Source organism: Trichosurus vulpecula, chromosome 2 (assembly GCF_011100635.1).
Source record: "Trichosurus vulpecula isolate mTriVul1 chromosome 2, mTriVul1.pri, whole genome shotgun sequence".
Taxonomy (NCBI): domain Eukaryota; kingdom Metazoa; phylum Chordata; class Mammalia; order Diprotodontia; family Phalangeridae; genus Trichosurus; species Trichosurus vulpecula.
The window spans coordinates 387,301,059-387,327,535 of record NC_050574.1 but is presented as its reverse complement, the minus strand read 5'-3'; the positions used below and the strand labels follow the sequence as shown (position 1 = coordinate 387,327,535).

At 36.6% G+C, this 26,477-nt stretch overlaps 1 protein-coding gene and 1 pseudogene across 2 annotated transcripts in view; one reads left to right on the top strand and one right to left on the bottom strand.

Annotated features, from left to right (window-relative positions):
* Nucleotides 1–26,477, bottom strand: part of REV1 (REV1 DNA directed polymerase) — a 135,370-nt gene that overhangs the window by 75,853 nt on the left and 33,040 nt on the right. For both annotated transcript variants that reach the window (XM_036745700.1, XM_036745701.1), the window contains exons 2-3: nucleotides 8,767–8,836; nucleotides 2,982–3,108 (exon numbers count right to left, since the gene is read on the bottom strand). In XM_036745700.1, coding sequence (XP_036601595.1) covers nucleotides 2,982–3,108; nucleotides 8,767–8,826 — 187 coding nt within the window. In that variant the 5' untranslated portion in view covers nucleotides 8,827–8,836. The remainder of the gene's footprint in view (nucleotides 1–2,981; nucleotides 3,109–8,766; nucleotides 8,837–26,477) is intronic.
* On the top strand, nucleotides 8,969–11,164 carry LOC118837231 (annotated as a pseudogene).

Genomic DNA, 26,477 nt, shown 5'->3' with positions numbered 1-26,477 from the left:
TCTCATAAGTTTAGATCTGCTGAGTTTGAGATCAGCTAGGCATTTTCTTACTATCTCCTTCCTAATTCTAGATAGCAATTCCTTATTTATTCTAAGTGTTTTATCCTTTTTCTTTACCAGCTCAATGGGAGACCAGGTCCAAGGTCCAAAATCAGGACCAAGACTCCTCCCTCACAACATAACAAAAGAACAGAAACTCTAAGGACAAAGAGACCTGAGAGTGGCTTAAAGTGAATAGGAGCATGAAACATTTCATTAATATTCTTCCTGCCCAAGAGACCTGAAAGATTTTCATCTGAGAATAAAGACAGAACAAGACCTCTCATATCTCCATTTCAAGGAGAGAGAAGACACACCATAACGGCCTTTAGCACTAATCTGTCCTCTGAAGAAAAGGTCACAGAGGAGAGTCAACAAGAAGAAAGGTTGACTGGATTAGAATACAATGCAAGAAGTTATTGAAGCCTTTTCCTATAAAGTTCTGCCAGCCTGACAAAACATAGGTTTAGTTAAAAACTAGTCCCCACTTCAAGAACAGATCCGTGCACATAACAGACAATTCCTTCTGTGGAGAATGCAGCAGTAGAAAGATGCATGTATTGCCATTGGTGCAGAGTCGTCTAAGCAGAGCTTGCTGGATTGCTATGCAACGAGATACAATGAGAACTATTTCAATCAGAACCTGTCTAATATGACTTATCTCCATTGAGAGGAGTAGCTTCAAGCCTGCTTCTGTGTTTGTTTCCAAAGGAGAGCTCCTACATATCACTGGATAAACAAACAGATTGTAAATGCCTTGAAGATAGGAACTACATCAGCACCTAAACTCAATGATTAATAAAAACATATGAATGAATAAGCAAAGAATTAAAAGATGCTGGTGTGATGGCACAGGGATAAAAACCCGATTGGGTGTTTCCACTAAATCCAGCACCAATGTGGTAAGTTCCTGGAATGAGGTAGAAGTAGTACCAAGCTGTTCAAGGAGGGGTAAATTGGCCCAGTTCAGAAATAGAGGAGGTCAAAGCTTTAGTGTCAAGTCATAGTAGAATCTGGTCCATGAGTGAGTGGCCTCTGCACTTCCAGCTTGGGCAAGATAAGGAAACCCAGTATGTGCCTAATGGTTCTAGCCTTTTCTTTTTTCTTTCAATTTTTTAAACATTTTTATTTAAAGTTTTGAGTTCCAAATTGTAACCCTCCTTCCCTGAGATGGTAAACAATTAGATATAAGTTATACATGTGAAATTACATAAAACATTTCCATATTACTCATTTTGTACAAGAAGATTCGAATAAAAGAGAAAAATGAAAGAAAGTGAAAAATAGCATGCTTCAGTCTGTGTTCAATGAATATCAGTTCTTTCTCTGGAAGCAAATAGTATGCTTCATATTAGTCCTTTGCAATTGTCTTAGATCACTGTACTGCTGCGAGTAGCTAAGTCATTCACAGTTCTTCGTGGAACAATACTGCTTTTATTGTGTACAATGTTTTCCTGGTTCGGTTCATTTCATTATTCATCAGTTCATGTAAGTTTTTCCAGGTTTTTCTGAAATCATCTTGCTTGTCATTTCTTATACCACAATAATATTCCATTACAATCATATACGACATCTTATTTAGCCATTCCCCAATTGATGGAAATCCCTTTGATGAATCCTTTTCCCTTTTTATGGATGTCTTTGGGATATAGAATAGCAGTGGTATTGCTGGATCAAAGGGTATGCACAGGTTAATAGCCCTTTGGACATACTTTCAAATTGCTCTCCAGAATGACTGGATCAGTTTACAACTCCAACAATGGTGCATTAGTGTCTCAGTTTTCCCACATCCCCTCCAACATCCAACATTTTCCTTTTTTGTCATATTAGCCACTCTGATAGGTGTGAAGTTGTACCTCAGATCTGTTTTAACTTGCATTTCTCTGATCAATAGTGAGAGTATTTTTTATATAGTCAGAGAGCTTTGATTTCTTTATTTGAAAATTTCCTGTTCATATTCTTTGATCATTTATCAATTGGGGAATGACTTGTATTTTTATAAATTTGATTCAGTTCTCTATATATTTGAGTATGAGGCCTTTATCAGAGGTACTTGTTGCAAACCACTCCTCCCCCACCACCGAGTTTTCTGCTTTCTTTATAATTTTGGTTGCACTGGTTTTGTTTGTGCCAAAACGGTTTAATTTTACATAATCAAAATTTGGCTGCCTTTTAACTAGGTTCAAAGCATTTATTTCCATTTGCTAATTCATTACACAAAGGCTAGCCACCCTGACTTCCAATTCTAGTTACTGCAGAAAAGGAATGTGACTTCTGACAACCATAGAAAGCTGTTACACATAATGTAGATGTCTCAGAAAGTTCATCATAATTACATATGTAAAATTTTTTATGAACATGAAGTTTTGTCTCTGTAAAAGATTTAATACATCATCTAATACAAACCCATTGTTCTATAGAATGTTCCTCATTTTGTGTAACGCTAGAAAGCCAAAAACTGGTAATATCTTCATTCTGAAAATTGAGGAAATGGGCCTAAAGTCACACATCTACACGAAAACTGGTGTGAAAGGATTAGAGATGCAGAATTAGAAATATACAATCCTTTTCTGCAACTGAAAAGATGAGAAATTAATTTCAAATAAAATAGATGCCATTTCACTCATTAAAATGAAAGAGTATCAGAGTGAACAATATATGCAATTACTTGCAAATTAACATTTTTGGACTAAATTAAAAACCAGTAAGTAATTAGAATAATAGCTGCTTCATTACAAACTTTAATTTTAATCAATTTTTGCCAAACAGGCAAAAATAATTACTTCTCGAGCAACATATTTTATTTCATTCAATTTGATAAAAAATTTGGTCCTAAATTAATGCAAAAAAAACCTGAAATTGGGCATTTCTCATTAAATTAAAAATTATCCAATGTACCCCAGCTACACTAATATAGTTTAGCTATTAAAAAAATACACAACCTGTGTAGCCATTGACATAGATAGCAACTCCACTAAAAATTGTAGATGGTGTTCCATCCTTCTGCAAAGAAGCATCTGATCTGAACTGCTCCTCCAATTTCTGGACCTTCGCAGCCATGTACCCACCCTAGAATTGGAAAGAAGAAATTTCAGTGGTTACAAACATGTTGAGTTTTCTTTTCTTGCCTCTTTTTAAAAAAATAAAATTATATAAAAAGGAAAAACTTTTTTTGCTAGCACATTAAGAACAGTCCAATCAGTTTCAAAAAAGGAACACAAAAATCACGTATAAAAACAAAAGGCATCAATGTAACTTTTCCTTAAAAATATTATTACTGGAAATAAACTTACATTAAAAAGATCAGTTTTTCAAAAATTATTGCTATTTCACTTTTCAATATATTCATAAATTGCATAAAATATATTACAATGGTATTTTTGAGAAACTAATGTGGAAAAAAATATATTCTTGTTTGGAGTAAGGAGTAAAATAAATATTAAAAATCCATCTCAGTTTACACAAATATGTAAATGTTATAAACACATTTCATATGTGCATGTCTATGTATATATATGTGTCATGTCTATGTGTATATATATGTCTATGCATCTATACATGTACATATGTATGTATATATGTTAATAAAATACAATAATATCCCAAGATTCAGTACCAGACCTTAAACTATTTGGAAATATAAAGGTCTATTTTCCCACTTAACAAAAAACTGTTACATTTTGATTACTACATGCAAGACACTAAAGAAAATACTGAAATACAAAGACTAAAGAAAGGCAGTGCCCAGACCCTGCCTTCAAGGAATCTAAGGGGTAAGAATGCATATTTCTTCTTCGCAAATAATACAAGATAAACTAAAGGAGAGAGAACTAACTGGAAGGATAAAGAAAGGCTTCAAGGAGAAGTTTTATAACCTAAGCTGAGTCTAGAAAAAAAAAAGTCAAAGATTTCTGAGAGGTAGAGATGAGAAGGAATTAAATTGCAGGCATGATGAGAATATAGTGTAGTGAGGAAATTTAAGAAATGAAGGGAGAAAGTATCTAGAAAGAATTTGTGGAAATTTCATTGTGAGCAGAAACATATTTTTCACCTGTACCAAATACTTATCACCTGTATAGAAGGTGGTAATTGCCAATTAGTTCAGATGTGATATAGTAGTCATGGTGACTTCAGCTATGGAGACATCTGCTAGAGTGCTCTACTAAAAGTAGAGGAAATCATTTCTTGACTTTCCTTAATGATAATTTGCCTTAAGAAGGTAGGAGAATCAAGAAGGAATTGCTATTCTCAAACTGATTATCAATAGCCTAGAAAAATGTATTTCTTCTGTGGAAATGATAGGAAACCTTGGTAGAAGAATGACCACTTCATCTTAGAATTTGTGAAAAAGGTTACCTCAGGGAAAACTTTCTCAGGGAAAATTGAGAATGATATAACATGCACCCTAGACTTTGGATGAGCAGATTTCAAAGGGTTCAGAAAAAGGATAGGCAGATTCTTACTGACTAAAATTCTACAGGGGAACTCAGCACAGGGCTGAAAGGAAACTTTCAACAATAAAATTCTGAAAACTGGAAGATCAATAAAAGAAACAATTCTCATTAGGAAAAAGGAGGCGATTTTAGAATAAAAAGGAGTGAACAAATAATAGGGTCAACGGAGAGTGGATAACCAAAATAAGTAAGGAGATAGTAAGAGGGCATATGGATGAGTTCAAGTCGCTTGGTCCAAAATATCAGTGACTATATAACTGGCAGATGTGGTCGCTGAGCTACTGTCATTGATTTTTAAATGCCAGCTTAATCATAACAGCTAGTGCTTCTGTAGTGTTGCAAAGGTTTACAAAACACTTCACGTATCATCTCATTTGATCCTCACAACAACCCTATTAAGTAGGTGCTATTATTATTTCCATTTTATAGATGAGGGAACTGAAAAGAAAAAGGTCAAGTGACTTGTCCAGGGCTACACAGCTAGTAATTATCTAAGTCAGGATTTAAGCTTTCTCTGGCTGTCCCCCTTATTTGAAATGTTCTCCCTTCTTTGACTTTTGACCTCTCTGGCTTCCTGTAACGCCCAACTGAAATCCCAACTGTCTTCTACGGTAAGCCTTTACCGATCCCTCCTAATTCCACTGCCTTCCCTTTTTTAACTATTTCCTATTTATTCTGCAAATAACTTGCTTTTTAGATATTTGTTTCTTTGCAGTCTCCTTTATTAGAGTCCTGAGCGAGCTCCTTAAGCTCAGGGACTGTCACTTGCCTTTTTTTTTTTTTAAACACTCCACAGCGCTTAGCAAATTGCCTGGCACATAACAGGCTCTTAGTGATTGATTGAACTCTGTCTTCCTGACTTCAAGTCCAACCTTGTATCCCTCGTGCTACCTGAGTGCCTAACAGATCATGGAAAACAAGAAAAATACGGAAGGGCAAATCTTGTATTTTTTAAGAGAATAGTTTAAAAACCATAAGCCTGTAACCAAAATTTAAAACATATTATTAAAGGGATCATCAATAAACATCTAGAAAAAAAGCAGTGTTCACAAAGAGCCAGCATGATGTCATGGCAAGTAAAGTCGGACTTTTTGCTGTCTTTTGTTTTGGAATGCTTCTCAGCCCTAAGGCAATCAAGTGCCTTTGAATTTTGCCTTTGTTTCAATCAAGAGTCTTGGGATTGAACGGAGTGTCTTTGATGACCTACTTAAATCATGAGAAGGCCTAGGTCACATGGGTTTGAGTTGCAAGATTGTGATGCTCTCTGTGGGCTGACCCTGAAGAAGTGTATATATACTCTGAGTTTAGCATTTTGCTTAGGGCTCACTCACTGGAAGTGTGTCCTGTGATCTGACCAGACAAGACTCTGGGTAGCTGTTAAGGAGCCCCCTCACTTTGAAAAACCCACATGTTGGTGCTTCTCTCTCTCTGGTAACTATGTATGTAATGTCTTGGACAGACAGCTAGAAGCCTGTCTGCTGATTTGTGTTATTTTGCTCTATGTATATAATTTCTGCTTGTAATTTCTGTTTGGGTTTTCTCTGAAGTTCAGAGTGCTGAATTATTCCCCTGAACTAAGTGAATGATATATGTATGTTTAATTAGAATGAGATTGTAAATCCCTTAAAGTTGCTTTCCTTAGAAAAGCAGATGAAAGAACCTGTGCTAGCAGCAAGTAGCATTGTTTTTACACATGATTTTATCAAGAGGCCAGTCTTATTTTCCTTTTTTGATAAGGTTACTAAATTAATAAATCAGTGAAGTGCTAAAGGTATAGCAAGACATAGCTTGCCCAAATTTTAGCAAGACTTTTCATAAAATCTCATACTATTCTTATGGAAAAAATGGGAGAGAAACGAATACAGTGGGGGAAGTGGGGGAGAGAGATAGGAAGAACAAGATGATAAGTGTCTTTAGTATTGGAAAGAATATCAGAAAGAAAAGGGAATAGACTTCTTTTTCTTGACCCTAAACAACAAAACTAGGAACAATGAGTAGAAAAATTATAAGATATCTAGTTCTTTTGGTTCCCAGAAGCTGGGGACCTCCAAACACAACTAGCTCCTTTTATGTTGGGAATGTTAAATTAATGACCCTATCACCTCAGAAGAACAGAAGTAAAGGTGGGAATTTCAGATGAGTGGTGCCTCTTTTGAGGCAAGTTAATAGACTATATAATAAATACATTTCGTATTTTTTTATTCAGACATTTCCAACAGGCCTGATTCTTCATGACCCCATTCAGAGTTTTCTTGGCAAAGATACTGGAGTGGCATGCAATTTCCTTCTCCAGCTCATTTTAGAGATGAGGAAAGCAAGGCAAACAGGGTTAAGTGACTTGACCAGGGTCACACCACTGTAAAATGTCTTGAGTCTAAATTTGTACTCATTTGTACAAATCTGTAGTAACTCCAGGCTCAGCACTCTATCCACTGAGCCACCTAGCTGCCCATTTGGAATTTCTCCCAAGAGAATGCCCCTCATTTCCTATCAGTATCATAGTAAACATAATATCAATATTATAAGAAATAAAGGTCATACTGTTTAGACTCATGATCTAATCCAACCAGTATCCTGTCTCTTACATTATAAATAATAAATAAGGTAAGTTTTGTAGGATGGCATGACTCTGCAACTAAGCCAATTTCAAATGGGATGAACCTACAAAGACCCATTGCTTCCCTCAATAAACCAGTTACTGAGCCAACATTCATGAATTTACCTAAGCCTTTTCTGAACTATTTTTAGAATGTATCACCTAGAGTTTCCTAGGTTTACTAAGTGGTCTATATAAAAGAAGCACTCTCAAGCTTTGAAAGAGTGCTTCTTAATTCTAGTATTTCCAGATTCCGTCCCTATCAAATTCCAAACAATACCTAATATGTGCAAGGTGCAGTGCTAATCACTGGGTTAAATGATTAAGACTAGACTTAACCTCTTTCTATTACAACATACTTTGTCTTTTCCTGGCTACAAAATATTAATTATAAAATTATCAGGCTAGCTAATAACCTATAACAAATGCTTTAGCCACACTAGGCATTGAGACTTGAGCTTTCATTCCTTAAAAGTAATCTTGAGATAAGTCATGTGCATTTTGTTTTTCCTTTTTTTTTCCAATGGGGGGAGGAGGTGGGAGAATAGATTTTTGTTAAGTAATAATCTTGACATTAAGCCTATTCGATGTTTATAGTCAAGGACTTTCAAAAAGAAATTTTATTCTTCTATTAAAAGAAAAATTATCAAAGTTGCTGACATTTCTGGAAGAAATGGAAAATTTTACTCTCTCTCTCTCTATATATATATATATTTTAATGGATCACATAAAAAATGAAGTTATATTTAAAGAAAGCTAACTTTTCAATGAACACAAAAAATTTTAAATTATAAAACATAAATACAAAGCACCAAGTATTGGTATTTACATCACTAACAGAGAGAACTGTAAATGTGGTATATAGAGTACTGTCTTTGTTATATATGGAAGACCTGGCTTCAAGTCTTGCTTTCAAGATATGCTGGCTGTCCAACTACAAACAGGTCACTTAACTTGTCAGTATCCCCAGGTTAACTAAAAGTTATAGTCAAGTGCAGATCTGCAACAACGAATGGTATTTCTACAACAGGAGTTTCCTGTACTTATTAATAAAACCACAGACACAGACCTTCTAATTCTCCCACCTCTCACCAAAAAATAATGTCTACCTTTGCTAGGAAAAAAAAAAAGAATCCTGACCACATTATCTAAAATCCACACAACCCCAAGTTCACCAATTAGTTAGGAACTGTCCTCTTTTAAAATGCGAAAACCTAAGGAAAGCAATAGGGAAATGTGAATGAGTTTAATCAAAGTGATTTGAAATTACATAACTATGAGATTATTTTAATGGAAGAGGAAGGATAACTTTAGAACACTGCCTGAGCAGAGTTACAAAGGGCTCAGGAAGGAGCTGAGGAAAAAGTAAAGAAGACGGGAAGGCTCTACCTAACATTATAGGACTGGCTCTCGGCCAAACTACACCAAACACCCTAACCTTTCTACCCTAAAGAATTCACTGTATAATTTGTGATGAAAGGCTTTACAAGAATTTTATGACTCCACCACTTCCCAACTCTTTCGTGACGAGGCTTAGCAGCATTTCAAAAGGGAGCCAAGATTTTACTTTACATCTTTCAAAGAATTACCCTGGGTTAAGAATAAAAGTCTAACGAACTCAGGAACAAAGTAAAATAGTTCAAGAGTAGTTACAAAATAAATTGTACTTAAACACACCCATTTCCCCCAGCCGTCATTTTCAGTTCCAGTTCGTTTTCTCCATCCACCTCGCCTCATAGTGGAGTTTCTGCATAAGAAAAGAGAAGAGTTAGTGTTAACTTGGTAATAGTCATCACCATTTTTACTGATGTTTCCTTCCTGCTCACAAGTAGGTAGTATAAAACAAAAATAACTAAATAGTGATTCAAGGAAGTTAAACATGCAATTACCAAGTAGGATGTTTCAAAAGGATTCCTCCCCTCACCATCCCACCCCACCTCCCCCCCCCAGCTTAAAATACCATGAAACCCCACTTGGAGAATTTTCCTCAAGTAATATGAAAAATTATTATCCTATGTTTACTAAAAGTCATTGAGGAACTATGAATTATATGCCACTTTACAGCTTACAAATTGATTTCTTCATAACAATTTTGGGAAGTAGATAATGTAAAGTAATATTGTCCTCATTTTATAGAAAAGGAAACTATGACTTAGAAAACTTGTAATCTGCCCACATTCATATAGTTGCCAGGTCTTTTAAATCTAAATTCAGGGCCCTTCCCATACCTATATGTTCTCTTTTCAGTGTTCAAATCAAATAAACCTATGGAGTAAATTATGAGAAATTTTGACTGAATGGTATACCTTAGACAGAAGGAAAATAAACTGGAACACGATAAAACTATAAACATACTTCCTCTAACCTTATTAGTTCCTTTCAAATGCTTCGAATTTCACTTGGTCCCTTAAGACCTGGAGTATCCCTCCAAGGCTCTGCCCCAGCCCTCTTCTCTATACCTTGCCTCAAGGATTTCATAAGTAAAATTATCATTTCTAGGTAAATGACTCCAATAATCTATATAATCCATAATTAATCTCACTCCTGTGCTCCAATACCCCAGCAGCAACTACCTACTAGACACCACCACCTACATGGGTCACTGGCATCTCAAACCCAATTCCTCCCTTTTCCAAACCCCCTTATTTCTATTGAGGATATCAGTGTTCTTCTAGTCCACCTGCAGCTCGTGGGCTGCTTACTGCCTACAGTCTGCTTGCGGCACACCAAAGGATTTCAGGTGGCCCACAAAAAATCAGGTCCACAACCAGTCATGCTCAACAATTTCTTTACATATCCATAGCCCCATTCATGTCAGTTGTCAAGTTTTGGAGATTTTATTTTCATAAAATCTTTTATCTGTTCCTCCACTCACAGGCCACCACCACTTAAAGCCCTTATTCATTTCTCATCTAGATTTAGTAATCTGCTAATGAGTGTCTCTGCTACCAGTGTCTCCTTTCTCCAATCTATCTTCCACACAACCCACTGTTTTACCCAGCACAAGTTTTATCATGTCACTCTCATGATTCAAGAAGTTTTAATGTTTTTTTACTGCCTCCAAGATAAAATACAAGCTCCTTGGCTACACAATTATCTTCCTCATATATACCTGAAGCCCACAGACCTATTCTGACAAATATAATCTTAATTAAGCAGATAATAAAAAGCAGGTTTAACATAAGTTGTGAATTTTTCAGACATGAATGTTAGCAAGGCTGAAGGAAAAAAATAAAATGAAACATAAAAATGTTAAGTTCATTATACCCATCTGAAGACTTGTGGACATTAGTTTCTTAAACACCAAGCAAGAGCAGAAGTTTTCCTTAAGGCCTCATGTGAGTCACATAGGTATTCTGATATAGTAAACATTTATTTAATCAGAATTCAAGACCACCCAGGCCCCACACCTGTTCCTACCATCCCAGCCCAGAGGGGCCCTCCATCCCCTACTCTCAGGTTTGGCTACCATGAAACTGACCTGGAAGCCTGTGCTTAGCTACCTTCTGGGAACAGGAGCCCTGGCCCCCCTCTGAAGAAAGAAACCTGCAATTCCAGCTATCCATGCCACTGGTTCATCCTCCATGGGAACCTCCTCTACTACCTGGAGCAAGCACCAAGGGGATCAAACTCCACTAGGCCTTATCTCGTTGAACAATTGCCAAGTGGAGCCCTGAGACAGTGCCACTGAGCCTTATGCCTCCATCATCCTGGCCTCAAAAAAGGTAGCCGGTGCTACAAACTGGCAGTGGAGAAAAAGGATGATTTCGATGGCTGGCTTCAAGCCTTGGTTTGGGCTGGATGGAGCTAGCTGTGGGAGCTCCTGCAGCCCTTAGAGGAGCAATATCAAAGAGTGTGCCAAGAAGCTGGAGTAGAACCCCAGTCCTCACCCCAGGAAGACAGGTTTCTGGGCCTCCCCTGCTCTCCAGCTCCCTCTGGCTTCCAGGAGTTGTACCAGTGCTTTGGGGAAGAGAATCAGGCACTTTCCAGATCCAGGGCCACCAGGAGGCAAGTGGATCTCATGGAGCTTGGGCTTGGGGGTGAGGAAGAATATGACAGGTCTAGAGCACTCTAAGGGACATCTGGGATTGATAGTCTTGAGACAACTAAAATAAAATAGGTTCACACAACCTGGAAGCATGCTTCAATAAAAGTCCCAAAGCTAAGCCAAAAAAAAAAAAAAAAAAGGAATTCATATAACTGGAAACTTCTTAAAAATTGTAGTCTAAATTTTACTTTTATGAGAGAAAACTAAGAATAGAAATATTTTTAAATGACCCAAGTTAGATCATGAAAAAGTCAGTAACTCACTGTATCCAATCTCCTGTCCCTTCACAGCCTACAGTACTATATGAGAAATGCACATAAAATCCCTAAGATATGACAAGATCCTAAAGTGACTCCTGAATCAAAAATTAAATTGTTTAGCAGAGTTTAGTGACAATTTTATTTTAATGTATTCTGATTCTTTCAAACCAATAGTTCCTATATTGTATGTCAAATTTACAGTTAACCAAAATACACAAAAAAATGTTAACATCTCATTTCTCAACTAAGCTGAACAGACAGAAGTTAATCTTACCACAAACCATAGTGTGATGCAGTAACAGTGTTGAATCTAAAGCAAAAGTTGGATCTGAATCCTGGTTCTGTCCTGTATGACCCTGGGCAAATCACTAAGCCTAAATTTCCTTAATTGTAAAATGATGGGTTTAGACTTAAAATACAGCTAAGGTTCCTTCCAGCAACAAGTCTACGGTCCTCAAGCTGTACCTGCATCTGCTTTGGCCAAACATTTTGAAGTATTATATACATAAGTATACATCTTCTGTTTAGCTTTTAAAGTCCTCTACAACCCAACCATAATACTGTCTTTCCAGCCCCACTGTACATTCATTAATCTCCCTCTTGCACTTGGTCATATGACCAAACTGGCCTCCTCACCGTTCCTCACTTACAACATTCCTCCCACCCACCTCCTTTTTCTTGCACTTCTCTAGCCCAAGCCTGGAATACACTTCCTCTTTACCTCGGCTTTACAGAGTACTTCTCTTCTCTGGGCATTACGTATTGCATGAACTCTGATTCTCAGCAACTGTTAATACTCTCCTTCACAAAGTACTTTATATTTAACCACTTTTTGTGTATATGTTTATTTACTAACTTAATATTTATTCTGTTTATTTTATATGTACTTTATATGTAAGTTCATTGCAAATATGTATTGTTTCATTCTTTGTATTTGTATCTCTAGTACCTAACTCAGTGCTAGCATGTAGTAGGTTTAATAAATATTTAATGATTGACTTACATGCCTTTCTCTCTCCACATAGGTCAATTAATCTCTCTATGCCTGTTTTTTTGTCTATAAAGGAAGTATTTGTAAGATCTAAAGCACTACATAAATTTGAGCTAATGTAATGTTAATGATGCAAATCAACAGAACTTAGTAACATTTGAGATGTCTAAGAACCCATGTAAGTTCTTTCAAATATGTGTGTACATACATGCATATACACATATATTATCTGCTGAGATATACATATATGTATATATATACATGAAAGACACAATATGTAATATCTATGGAGAGAGACAGGCATACATATGCTAGAAATACACTAATTTATTGATACTTCACAATCATTCTATTTTAATTGACTTCCTATGAATGAATGAAAAAGAATTTATTTAGTACTTCCTGTGTGTAAAGCAGAGTGCTAGGTGTTAAACAGACACAAAAAGAAAGAAGACTGTCACTGCTTTCAAAAATCTCACATTGTAATGAGGGAAACAAGACATGTAAGAGGTTTCAGATGAAAGTCAAGTACATGGAAAGGTCTCATGATGACTTATAGTGCAGTGGAAAAGCAAATGGCCATACAATACATCTTCTTTAATGTTATTTCCATTATTAAAACCAAGTCAGTTTCTGGGTTGGTAGTCTATACAGTATTGTTATTTCCAGACTTCTGGATCAGGGTCCTAATCTGTCTTAACCAGAATCTAATGAGACATGGTGGTGGAAGTGGTTTGACCACTGCCTTGCTGCTTCGTCTACGTTGGCTTGTCTGCCCTGAAAGCAGCTGTTGGTCAGAAGGTGGTGGTGATGAAATTGCTGGGGTTCCTTTTCCTCAAGGGTTGTTTTGCCAAAGGAAGACTAGAATCAAGGCCAATATTCTAAGGCAGTGTCGTTTCCAGGGCTCTTGGGTTTACTTGTCCCTTCACTGGAATCTGGTCAGCAGTATGTGAGTGGTGGTGAAGTCAGCTGGCAGCAAAGGAGACAAATAAGGATATCTACATAAAGGAAATAGAAGATGAAGCCTCAAAAGAACTTAAGAAATTGTCAGACAAAAATGGAGAACGAGGAGAGAGCAGTTATCATAAAAGCCAAGGACATAGGGAACATCCTATCTACAACAACTGTTCAAACCAATTCCTTTGCTCCTTAAGCCCTCAAACATACCTATAGTCACAAAACAACCTCCTACCTCAATGGGGTGACAAAATGGATATGTGATCTCATCAGTTTAGGTGTTCCCTTCAACAGCACAGAGCACAACCCAACCACACTATTCTATGCTACTTTTCCAGTCTTCCTTTAAGTTCATCTTACCATAAATTTGCCACAGAGGGTACATACAACATGACAGATTCTTTTCCATTTCATCTTGATATTGGCAAAGGTACCTGTGAAACTATCAATGTGTCATTCTTACACGAAGTCCTAATCTGATGCCTCCCCTCATCATGGTGCAACAACAATCCTGGGGTCTCAAAGGGGAACTATCAGTGAGACTGTAATTTTCAGCAGGTTCAACAATGCTGGAAAGGTTTCAGGTATGACGTTCAGAGTACGTCTGTAACTGACTAAGTAATATATCAAGTCTATATTCCAAGGACCTATCTATAACAGTTAACTACAAAGAAACACATCACCAGTAGTCTAGCCCTGGTGATGAATTTTTTTCGGTTAAGGCAACCAAGAAATGGAAATTATAAATGTTTTTTAGTATTTATTAAGGCCCTTTCCCACTTCTAGTATAATGCTAACAAAGGGTTTTAAAAAATATGAAGTTTTGAGACCAATAAACTTTAATAAGACTTTTGTTGTTGTTCAGTCGTTTTTAGTCACGTCCAACTCTTTGTGTCTCCATTTGGGGTTTTCTTGGCAGAGATACAGGTATGGTTTGCCATTTCATTCTCTAGCTCATTTTATAGATGAGGAAACTGGGGCCAACGGGGTTAAGTGACTTGCCCAGGGTCCCAGAGCTAGCAAATGTCTGAGGGAACATATAAACTCAAGGAGATGAATCTTCTTGACTCTAGGCTTGGCACTCTATCCACTTGCTCCTTATATAACTAGTGGGGCTCTAAATGTAAGATACTTATCCAATAAGTGGAGATATATGCTAGAGGAACTGAACTGTATGTTGCAGCTAAACAAAAACAGAGTTCATCAGAACCCGTTGGTAAGGCAAAGGACTGGATTTTATCATATGCTCAGAAGCAACAAGAACTGTTATTTCATGGGATATCTGGACATCACATGTTGTACTATGGATAAAAATAACTGTAGCTTTTATGCCAAAATTAGTTGCTAATGATATTATTAAGAGAAATTCTATAAAGACCCTGATGAGAACCACCAAATTCAATCAGTATAAATTCTACTATTTGGAAACTTCAAAACAAAGGTGGAAAAAGTAAGGATGGGGAAAAATGAGAAAGTATGAGAAAGAAAGAGAGTGGCCAAGGTCTTGTGAATGATTACACAGGTTCCTCATACCTCTGTTATCATGAACACTTTCTGCCAGCAAAGAATTAAAAAGTATAAAGAATGAAGCAGTTTATAATTTAATAGACATGAAAAGACTTGCTATTAATGTTATTGATGCCTGAGTCAGGAAATCATAATCCTTAACCATCAACTCATAAGCATCAAAGTCTGAATTACTTAGCGCGCACGCACGCACACACGAATAATAAGAAATAAGATGTGGTACACAAGTGAAACAACTTAACCCAGAATTAAAAACCAAAAGGAGAAAATGAAGAGAAATAACACTGACACCACCTATAACCCTATCCAGAAGTTTAACCAACACAAACTGTTCCAAAAAGGCCAAAAGTGCTCACATCTCACTAAACATTGGACTTAACTTGTAAAATCAAGAGTGATGGATACCAAAGACAACACTGTGTTGGAATATACACTCATTTCTAAAATCTTATGAAGAAATATGATAGATTGTATTATCTCATAAAGCCGAGAGAATCATTGGAAGGCAAAGCCATTTTAAAGAAAGTTTAGATGCAACAATAATAAAATGCAGAAGGAAATAAAAGGGAATTCAAATTCTCATTCAAGAAAACCTACAAAATATATAAAATAAGGATTTCTTAACCTTTCTCCTGTGGACCTCATGTCAGAATAATGTTTTTAAAGGCATAAGATAAGATACATGTGTTTAAGAGGAAAATAATTAGTTATCAAAATATTTTCAAAGGCAAGTTTACAGAGCCCCCCCAGTTTAAGAACCTCAGGGGAAAAAAAAAAGGGGTCACTAAAGCAATCAAGAGACACTAAGTATATGTATATAGATACAATTACAAAATATCCCCTAAAAAGAACAAAACAACTTAAATAACTGAAAGATTATTTATTCTGTGATCATGGCTAAGCCATGCAAATAAAAATGACAACACTACCAAAGCAAAATTATAGACTTAGTATTATACAAACAAGAGTATACTTCAAAAAGCTAGACAAAATTATAACAAAACTAATTTGTAGGAACAAAACATCCAGAATATCAGGAAAATAATGAAAAATATAAGAAGAAGAGGTGAATAATGCTTTTAGGACTAAAACTAAAAAACTAAAAAGTAGATTAACAGCACAAACTACACAAAGAAGAATAAGAAATAACCGAGTTAAGTAACTCAAGTGTTCAACGAATCCCAAAACATAAATGATATAGAAAAGAACTTGATATTTGACAATAATTATTGTGAGAATTAGAAAGCTTTGGGGCAGAAATTAAGTTTGGACCAACATCTGCCAACAAGTCAATAATTAGAAAACATTTTGAAAGCACTTACTACCTACAATCTAATGGAGCTGCCAGAATCACGCAAGAAGTATTTTTGCATAACTCACCCAGTCCATTTCCTCCATCAAAACACATGAGATTGAATTGTGATCAGAAAAGCCATGAAAAACTCAGGAGTCATTTTTCCACAGCCTAGGGCTACGTAGGGAGACAAACAAAAAAAAAAAGTGCAGCTACTGGGACCAAGGTGGGCTACTGCTAGAGGTTAACAGCAACAGGGATGGGGGGGGGGGGCATTTCAGAGCCCAGAGCTGGGAGAGAACACCAGGGCAAGAAACATAGAGGCAGAAAGAGGTCCTAGGGGATCCCTAAACTAGCACAGGGTTCAGGAATGGGTCTCATCTGGTAGCTAGAACCCATTATCTAGTTCCACAGATCCAGGATAGAAAGGAGTACTCACACAAGCAGGGTCCTACCTCAGCACCAAGCAAGGAACAAGTTCTAAAATACAGCTGTGACTTGGAGCCCAGGAGGAAAGCAGTGGGAACTCAGTTTTAGCTTTTAGTCCAGCACATAAGCCAGCAGTAATAAGACAGAAAACCAAGGCAGGAATCTCAGACCAAAGCAAAGTCAATAGTCAGTCACTGGAATTACAGAACTTCCTATTGGGCTAACTGAGACTAAGTCCTGCAATAGGCTACTGACACTCAACCATGAACAAGCCAAAGGACCCAAATGTGGGTCACAAACTTGCAGAATTCAGACCAGGAGGGCAGACTCTCACCTTCCCCTCCCAAATCATGTTTCTTTGGGAGCATTGAAAACTTCCATGTCCCCAAACTGATCTGTGAAAACAGCAAATGGACAAAAAGGCAAAGAACCTCAAACCAAATACCCCTCTCCCACCCAAGAAGTATGCAGAGCGCAGCATCAACATGAAGTCCAAAATCAAGAAGTAATCTAGAAGAATGAGCAAACAAAAACAGGACCTGATCATAAAGAGCCACTAGGATGATACATTAAGTTCAAGAAACAGAAAGCAATGATTTTAGATGAAATTCTTTTGAGTGTAGCACATTAATGTAGTGCTACAGGTGGGCTTACAGACAACAAGGTGTATAAACTCCCATCATGTCACACTTGGGGCCTTACACTCACACAGGTAAATGAGAGATCCCACTTTTCTCTGTGTTTGGTTTCATCACCTAAACTGCTTTTATAATAGTAAGTCCAAGTTCCCATAGAGAAGACCACCACACAATTATACTCAAACACTGTCAGGGCAATTACTTTGCCTACCATATAACACTAAACTGGTGATCTAAATGAAATGGACAAATATTTTCAAAAATATAAATTATTCCAATTAATAGAAAAGGAAATAAAATACTTCAATAACTCTATCTTAGAAAAAGTTATCAAACAAGCTACAAGTGAAGTCCCAAGGGCAGGGAGGAGAGGGGGGAAGGAGACTGGGAGCAGATGAATTTACAAGCAAATTTGACCAAATCCAATACTGGGGCAGCTAAGTGGCACAGTGGATAAAGTACTAGGCTGGGAACTAGGAAGACTCATCTTCAAACCTGACTTCAGACAGTTACTAGCTGGATGATCTTGGGCAAGTCACTTAACCCTATTTACCTCAGATAAAAATAAGCTGAAGGAGGAAATGGCAAACCACTCTAGTACCTTTGTTAAGAAAACCCCAAATGGGGTCATGGAGAGTCAGACATGACTAGACAACAACAACAAATTCCAATACTACATAAACTATCTGAAAGATAAAGAAGGCATTCAACAAATTTCCGCTGTGACATAAACATGATCTTGATACCTAAACCAGGGAGTCAAAACAGAGAAAGAAAACTATAGACCAATTATCCTAGTTAACACTGATGCAAACTTTTAAATAACAGCAAAATATCACAAAGATTATATAATATAACCAGGCTAAATTTATGCCAGGAATGAAGGGCCAGTTCAATATTAAGAAAACTATGACAAAATATAATACTCATTCCTGTTAAAAAAAACAAACTAGAAAGCAGAGAAATAAAAGGAATTTTCCTTAAAATGATTAGTATCTATCTAAAACTTTTAAAATAGAAGCCTTTCCAAAAAGATATGGGTTTGTGAAACAAAGATATCTATTACTACCATTACTATTCAATATTGTACTAGAAATGCTAGCAATTGCAAGAAGTTAAGAAAAAGAAATTAAAGAAATAAACATAGGCCAAAAAGCTATCACTTTTTGCAGATGATATGTATGATGGTTCACTTAGGGAGCCCTGGAGTCAAGTAAAAAATTTATTAAAACAACTAACACCAGCAAAGTTCTAGGATATAAAATAAGCGCATACTAATCATCTGCATTTCTATATATTATCAACAAAATCCAGGAGGAAGAGATAAAAAAGAGAAATTTCACTTAAAAAAAAACAACTATGGATTGTGTAAAATACTTGAGAGCCTACATGCCAAGACACGTAGAGAACTATATGAACACAATCACAAAACAGTTTTCGCACAAATAAAGACACATCTTGACAATTGGAGACATATTAATTGTTCAAGGGCAGGCCAAGCCAATAAAAATTAAAACGACCTATTTAAATTAACTTATTTATTCAGTATCATACCAAACAAGCTACAAAAGGACTACTTTATAGAGCTAAAAAAAAATCATTTAGACTAACAAAAGGTCAAGAATATAAAAAAGAATCAATGAAAAAACGAGAAGGAAAAGGGCCTAGAAGTATCAGATCTCAAACTATACTACAAAGCTATAATCATCAAAAGAATTTGTAAGAAATAGAAAACTTGATCAGAAGAATAGATTAGATATACAATATACATGAGCAAAAGTACAAAATAAACTGGGGCAAAACAAAAACCACTGAGAAAACTGGTAAGTAGTCTGGTAGAAACAAGGCATAGACCAAAATCTCACACTGTATACCAAGACAAGCTCAAAATGGGTAGATGACTTAGACATAAATGGTGACATTGTAAAGCACAGAAATTATATATAAAAACATTTGTAAAAACAAGACAGAACAATCTAATAGTGGAAGATGACACACAATAAGAAGCTTAAAAGGTAAAGGAGGAAAAGGTACCTAACGTGGGGACATGTAAAGTCAGAGAAGTCCCAAAGCAGGTAGTAAAGTGGGAAATATGAAGAATGTCTATCCTTAGCCCCCTCCTTAGAGATTTTTGAGTTCATCATCCTCTGCCCCAATCAGAGGCAGAGGATAATAGAGAGGTGTGAATACCAAAGGCAAATCCATCTTCCGAGGTGATAAGGCGATTTCTGAATGACGAGCTTCCTGGGTCATGGTGGAGAAGTCAGATTAGTCCCAAAATAGTGCATCCAGGTAGGAAATACATACCACACAAAACAACATACACAATAAACTCAAATGAACAAGTTTCCTGAATATTAAAAATCATACCCTAAAACTTATGAGAAGCAGATAAAATTCTAGTGATGGAACAAACAAAAGGAAGACTAGACTTTTTCTCTGATCCTTAAAAATTCCCAAAATGAGGAATTAGGCACTACAAGCTATTACCACTGTCTCCGAAGGCTAAATTTCTAAGAAGCTTAAGAAGAAAGTCTTATGAACTAACAGCAGAAATTGTTAATCATGAATTTGCTCACTCAGCACTCTCCCTTCCCCAGAAGTCCTTAGAGTCTGGCATGCCCACACCCTGACCTACAAATACAAACAAGTGTTCTAGGATCCAACTGGCTCAGTTGCTGCTACAGTCTTTCAGCAGTTCTTGTTCCTGCACTTGTTGTTATTCAGTCCTTTTCAGTCCTGTCTGACTCTCTGTGACCCCATTTGGGATTTACTTGGCAAAGATACTAGAGTGGTTTGCCATTCTCTTCTCTGACTCATTTTGTAAATGAGGAAACTGAGGCAAAAAGGGTCAAGTGACTTGCCTAAGATGACACAGCTAGTAAGTACGTGAGGGCAGTCATATTTGAACTCAGCAAGATGAGTCTTCCTAGCTTCAGGCCTGGCACTCTATCCCCTGTGCCACCTAGCCACTCTATCCCTGCCCTCATTCAATGGCAACAAGTTGCATACCTCACCTGTCAAGCCAATTATAGAAGAAGGGGGGTAGAGAAAGGCAGAGCGATAGTAGCTGTCAGTTAAAAAAATAAAAGCAGAGAGGACAAGATACTGGAGCTTGGAAGTGAGGATGCACTAGGCCTAAGGGAGAGGATTAGCATCCAACTGAAGCCAATCCTCTTCCCCCTAGGAACTCATGCCAATGAAAAGTGAAATTTCCCAACATGGGAGGGTGCTGGGAGTGCATTAAAGTCTAGTCCCCAAGGAACCTGTCATCAGAGAGAAAGGAATCAAAAAGTTATCAATAAGAGAACATCAGGGTAAATGGGGGTGGGGGGGAATGAAAACTACCTAAGATCTGAGGAGAAAGAAAACTAAATTAAAACACCATAGTCAACAGGGAAAACAGTATAAAAGACCACAAGCTTTTCTAAATACTTAAAGAAAAAGGAAATTAAACCAATAGCTGATGAGACAAGGGACCCTATGGATTCCTACAAGATCATGGGACCACAGCATAATGTTCTGGAATGGTTCAAAGAAAAATCTGAATTTTGAAAGAAGTCAAAAAGAAACAAATTGAAGAATTTATGCTCTGCAAAGCAAAAATAATGAATAGAATAAAAAACCACAAATCCACAGGAGCAAGTCTCTTCAAAGAAGCAAAAGAGAACAAATGAATGACAATACAAATATATTGAGTGAAGTAATATCTGGAAAAGAAGAAAAAAACAAAGTTACAAAATAAAAACTCTATACAAGAAAAACACATTTATCTTTAAAACTGGATGCCTAGAGACAACTTAAAGATCACAGGAATCCCAGAGAAAACATAAACAACACAATGTAAGAAATAATACAATAAAACTGTCCAGAAATTAAGAAAAGATAAAACAAATCACCATCTGAAAGACTCAATAGCTGACTTCAAAGGTTCAGGGAGGAGGAACCCTGTACTGCAAGCTTCAAGATATATAATGGTTAAATTTAATCATTTCAATAATAAACAAGAATTGTGCAAGCAACCTGGAAAAGATTGTCAATATAAATGAAAGGAAATAAAAGTAAAATCAGACTATTCTGCATCCAATAGAAACCACAGAAGGGAACAGAATAATATAGCAGCATAATATATAGCATAATATAACAGAATAATAATAACAGCAAAGGAAGCTAAAGATGCAACTCAAAATGACATCCCCTACAAACCTGAGCTTTATCACCCACAAAATAAAAAAAACTGTTCAATAAGAGGCATATGAAACATTCCTACAAAAATAACAGACATGAGCAGAGTATGATTTATATAAGCATATGAAATAGCAGAAACGTAGGAAAAGGAAAACAAACCACCACCAAGGAAGACACAAATAACAAAAGGAATAACTCCACCTCTATAAAGACTATTTCAAAGAAAGGGAAAATAGAAATAGAGAGACACCTATGGGGTGGAGAAAAATAATAAAGGACCACTAAGAAAATTCTTTCTAAAAGCACATAAAAGAATGAAGATGAAAGTGAAACTTAAAGAAACAGAAGGAGTAATGATAGAGGACTAAGACTGAAGCATCATATAGTAAAAATCACAAGCCCAACCTTTGGTGAACCAATGTATTTTGTGGGACTAAACTAGAAAATGAAAGGGTGCACAAAAGGGGAAGGAGGGAAGGCATTATGCATTCTAATTGTCAAGAGTAAACAATATTTAGAGCGTAACTTCAGTAATCTCTCAGCATGAAAAAGAGCTACAAGGAAAAGGGAGAGAGAGGAGATGTACATTGCAATAAATTTTTTAAAATGGAGCGGGAACTCAAAGTGGCCTTTTAGAAGCTTTGATTCTATGAGGAACACCAAGACAGCAGAGAATAAATAATTAAGTGTAAAGATCATAATAAGAATAGACAGAAAGAAAAGCAAACTAAGAGCAGGTTAAAAAAATCTTTTTTAGAAAAAGGCAAAGAAAATGGGGAAGGGGGGAAGCCCTAACAAACAAGAGAAGTTGAAGGGGAGGAGAGAACAGAGATTTTAATTAATTACTTAATAGGGAGAAAAAGAAGGGAAAAATTAGCTAACTAAATAAAAGGAAAAAAGAAAAAGGAATAAGTAAAACTTCAAACCTAAGCAAAGAAACATCAAACTGGAGGAAAGGGAATGTTGAGGATGAGAGCCTATAGGATAGGGTAGCTTTAAGATAGATTAAACACAAATTAACTGAAAAGAAAAAGTACTGCCTTAAAAGATGAAGAACCAAAGAGAGAAATCCTAATTCATAAAAGAAGAAATATTAGAGATAAAAAACATAGAAAGATGTAAACCAAATTTTCATCACTTTAAATGTTAATCCACTAAAATAAAACTGACATATTGGATAAGAAAAATGAAAACCCACAATCTTGCTTACAAGAAACTAAAATGCAAAGATATAAAAAGAATAAAATGAGAACTAGAACAAAATCTGACACGCATTAAGTGAATCCAAAAATGCTAGTTATAATCATACTGTCAGATAAGGCAAAAACAAAAACTCACAATATTGATACACAAGGGAATTACATTACATTGAAAGGAACCACAGAAAACAAATCAGTATGAATATTAAACTTATACGCCCCTAAAACTAATGCATCTAATTTAATAAGAAAAATTAATACTTATAAGAAGAAATACTAACAGGAGATATTAATGTCCCTCCTTTTGGAGTTAGCCAAATTATCAGGGAAAAAACAGAACAAAAAAAAAGGACTAAAATGCTGTAAAAACTTGAGCTAAAAAAAACTTGTGGCATCTTCTAGGAACTAACAAATACTGTTTATGTATTTCTCAATGCCTAATGGTACTTTTTACAAAAAAACTACTATATGTATTAGGGCAGAGGGATATTGAAAAGACATGTAAAAAGGTAGAAACAATAAACACATGTGAACCATAAGACAATAAAAATTATAGGAAGCACAAACTAAAGACAGACTCAAATCACAGAAACAATAATTATGTCAACGACAATGATGATGACCAAATACCATACCGAAATTTCTGGGAGGTAGCTAAAGCAATCCTCAAGAAGAAAAATTATATCCCTAAAACTATACAGCTAGTAAAATAAGAAGAGAGGACTAATGAGCTGAATTGGGATTTAAAAATTTAGAAACCCAAAAGCAGCACAGAAGAGAAAACAATGAAAATTAGAATAACATAGTACTCCTCACATAGTGGTAAAGAACTTGAAACTATGGGGATGCTCACTTAATTGGGGAACAAATGATGGCAATGGTGTAGTGGATAGATCACTGTGCTGCAGTCAAGAACACCTGAGTTCACATTCAGCCTTCACACTTGTTAGCTGTGTGGCTCTGGGCAAGTCACTTAATCTCTTTTTGCCTCAGAGATAATAATAGCACTTACCTCCTCGTGTTACTGTGAGGATCAAATGAGATAGTATTTATATACAGGGCATGGCACATAGTTGGGGCTTTATAAATGTTAGCTACTATCATCATTAGTGGAATAGAATAGCACTATATTGTAAGAAATGAAGAAAAAGACTTTCAGAGGTACTTGGAAAGACAACCACCCTCACTACTTAAGGTGCCATCTCTCCTTTACGTGGCCGAACACTTTAAAAAGACCATGTACGATAGGTGCCTCCACTTCCTTTCCCGTCATACTCTTCTTAATTCATTGCATTCTAACTTCTGACCTCATTATTCAAACAAAACTGCTCTGTACATAGTTACCAATGATCTTTTAATTGTCAAATATAATGGCCTTTCACAATCTTCATCCTTCTAGACAACTTTGCCGCTTTGAACACTGTCAATCTCCCTTTTCCCTAAATTTTCATGGCATCGCTCTTTCCTGGTTCTCTTCCTGCCTGTGTAACCACTCCTTTGTCGGATCATCATCCAGGTCACACCTGTTAAGACAGCAGTCCTCCAAAGCTCAAGGTCCCTGGCCCATTTTTCCCTATAGTTTCAATCATCATCCCTATGCAGATGACTCTCAGATCTACCTGTCCAGCCCTAATCTCTCTCCCAACCTCCAAATTCACACTTCTAGCTGCCTTTTCAGGTCCTCACGTTGAGTGAGGTAACGCCCATTCTGTGAACAGGCCTCTTTAAGAAGTTAATTGAGGGATTAATCAAAACTCAAAAGAAAAGAAAATCAAACTAGGAGGAAAAGACCCTCAGAGTTCCTGGCCAAAAGAGAAACAGTTACTATTTGGTATTTACATTCACTCTGTGTTAGCAAGGCCCCTAGGGACCTATTGTCCAATCTAAGAGCTCCAGAGTAAATTGGGTTTAAGGCTTGGCTTTTGAAAAAAAAAATCTAGCCTGTAAACCTGAAGTTAAGGAGGCAGCCTGCAGCCATCAAAATGGAGGGGGGGGGGGGGGGGGGGGGAATGCTACTCACAGGTTGTGTTTGTCCTTCATTCTCCAATAGGATCATGACATCAGAGAAATTATAAAATACCTTAGCCTGAAGAAAGGGTCAGGGTCTCAATGCATCCTGGGCCATCTCCAGTCATCCTGGTGAATATCAGGCCACTGGACCCAGATGGCTCTGGAGGAAAAAGTGAGGCTGGTGACCTTGCACAGCCCTCCCTCACTCAAATCAAAGTTGACGGTAAGTCATGGTCTCATTTCCCTGATGTCATGGTCCTCTTTGAGAATGAAGAAAAAAACACAACAATCTAGCTGCCTAATTATGCCTCTTGAACTGAATGTCCCATAGACATCAACATGTCTGAAACTGAAGTCATTCTCTTTTCCCACAAACCCCTTATCTCCCTGTTACTGTCAAGGACCCCACTGTCCTCCAGGTAAGTCAGGCTCATGACCCAGGTGTCATACTCAATTCTTCACTCTCACCACCCTCCCCATATTCAATCAATTGTCAAGTCTTGTCATTTCTATCTTCATAACATTTCTCATATATGCCCTCTTCTCCTCCCTGACACTGCCACTACCTTGATGCAGGCCCTCACACCTTAACTACAGCAGTAAATAGCTTCTGGACAGTCTCTCAGCCTCAAGTCTCTCTTCATTCCGATAAAAAAGACAATTGGTATATCAAAAAAATCTGAAAATGTATACATTGTTCCACACCCTTGGATCCTCTCATTTCTCCAAAGGAGTGGCAAGAGGTGACTTCTCATCTCTTCTTTGAAGTCTTGCCGTTTGTCCTTTGTAGTTTTGAAACACTCTGAATTATTTTGTGATTGTTCTTTCCATTTTTGTTATAATTACATATATTGTTTTCTTGGCTCTGCTTACATCAGTCTGCATCAGTTCACGTAAGTCTTTCCATGCTTCCTTGTATTCATCATATTCCTATTTATTACAATCATAGTAATATTCCATATACCGTAATTTCTTTACTATTCTCCAGTTGATGGGTATCTATTGTTTCCAGTTGTCTGTTACCCCAAAAAGCGCTGCTGTAAGTATTTTGATATATATGGACACTTTCTTTTTTATCAATGACCTTTCTTATTGTATAGACCTAGGAGTGGAGTGTCCGGGTCAAATGCTACGGACAGTTTAGTCATTTTGTTTACATGATTCCAAGTTTCCCATATGGTTGGTTGTACTAAATCACAGCTCTACCATCAGTGTGGGGGCGTGCCTATTTGTTTGCAGATTCTCCAGCATTTCCATCTTGTGTCATATTTAACAATTTGCCAGGTGTAGGGTGAAACCTCAGGGTTGTTTTGATTTGTGTTTTTCTTATTATTAGTGAGTTGGGGCCATTTTTCCTATGGTTATGCAATTATTTTTGGAGAATTTTTTTTTTATATCCTTAGACTCATCTACTGGGGATGGATTTTGGTCATATACTATGTATCAACACACTCAGACAAGACGCACAGATGGATTTTGTTGGACGGCTTCCATTCTTATCCTAGATGCATTAATTCTGGTCATATGCTATGCATCAACACACTCAGACAAGACACACAGAGGGATGAAAGACAGCTTCCATTCTTATCCTAGATGCATTAATTTTGTCAATTTTATCTTTCAGAATTGTTCACTTTCATAATGTTGATGTTACTGAGTATGTTAGTCTATTTGCTTTTGGGTTTTGTTTATTTCACTCTGTATAACTTCAGTCAACTAACATTAATTAAGCATCTATGTGCCAGGCACTGTAGTAAGGGCTATGTATACACAGAAAAGCAAAAGGGACAGTCATTGCTCTCAAGGAGCTACTTGTCCAGTGGTGCAGAACACATGTAAACATGCAA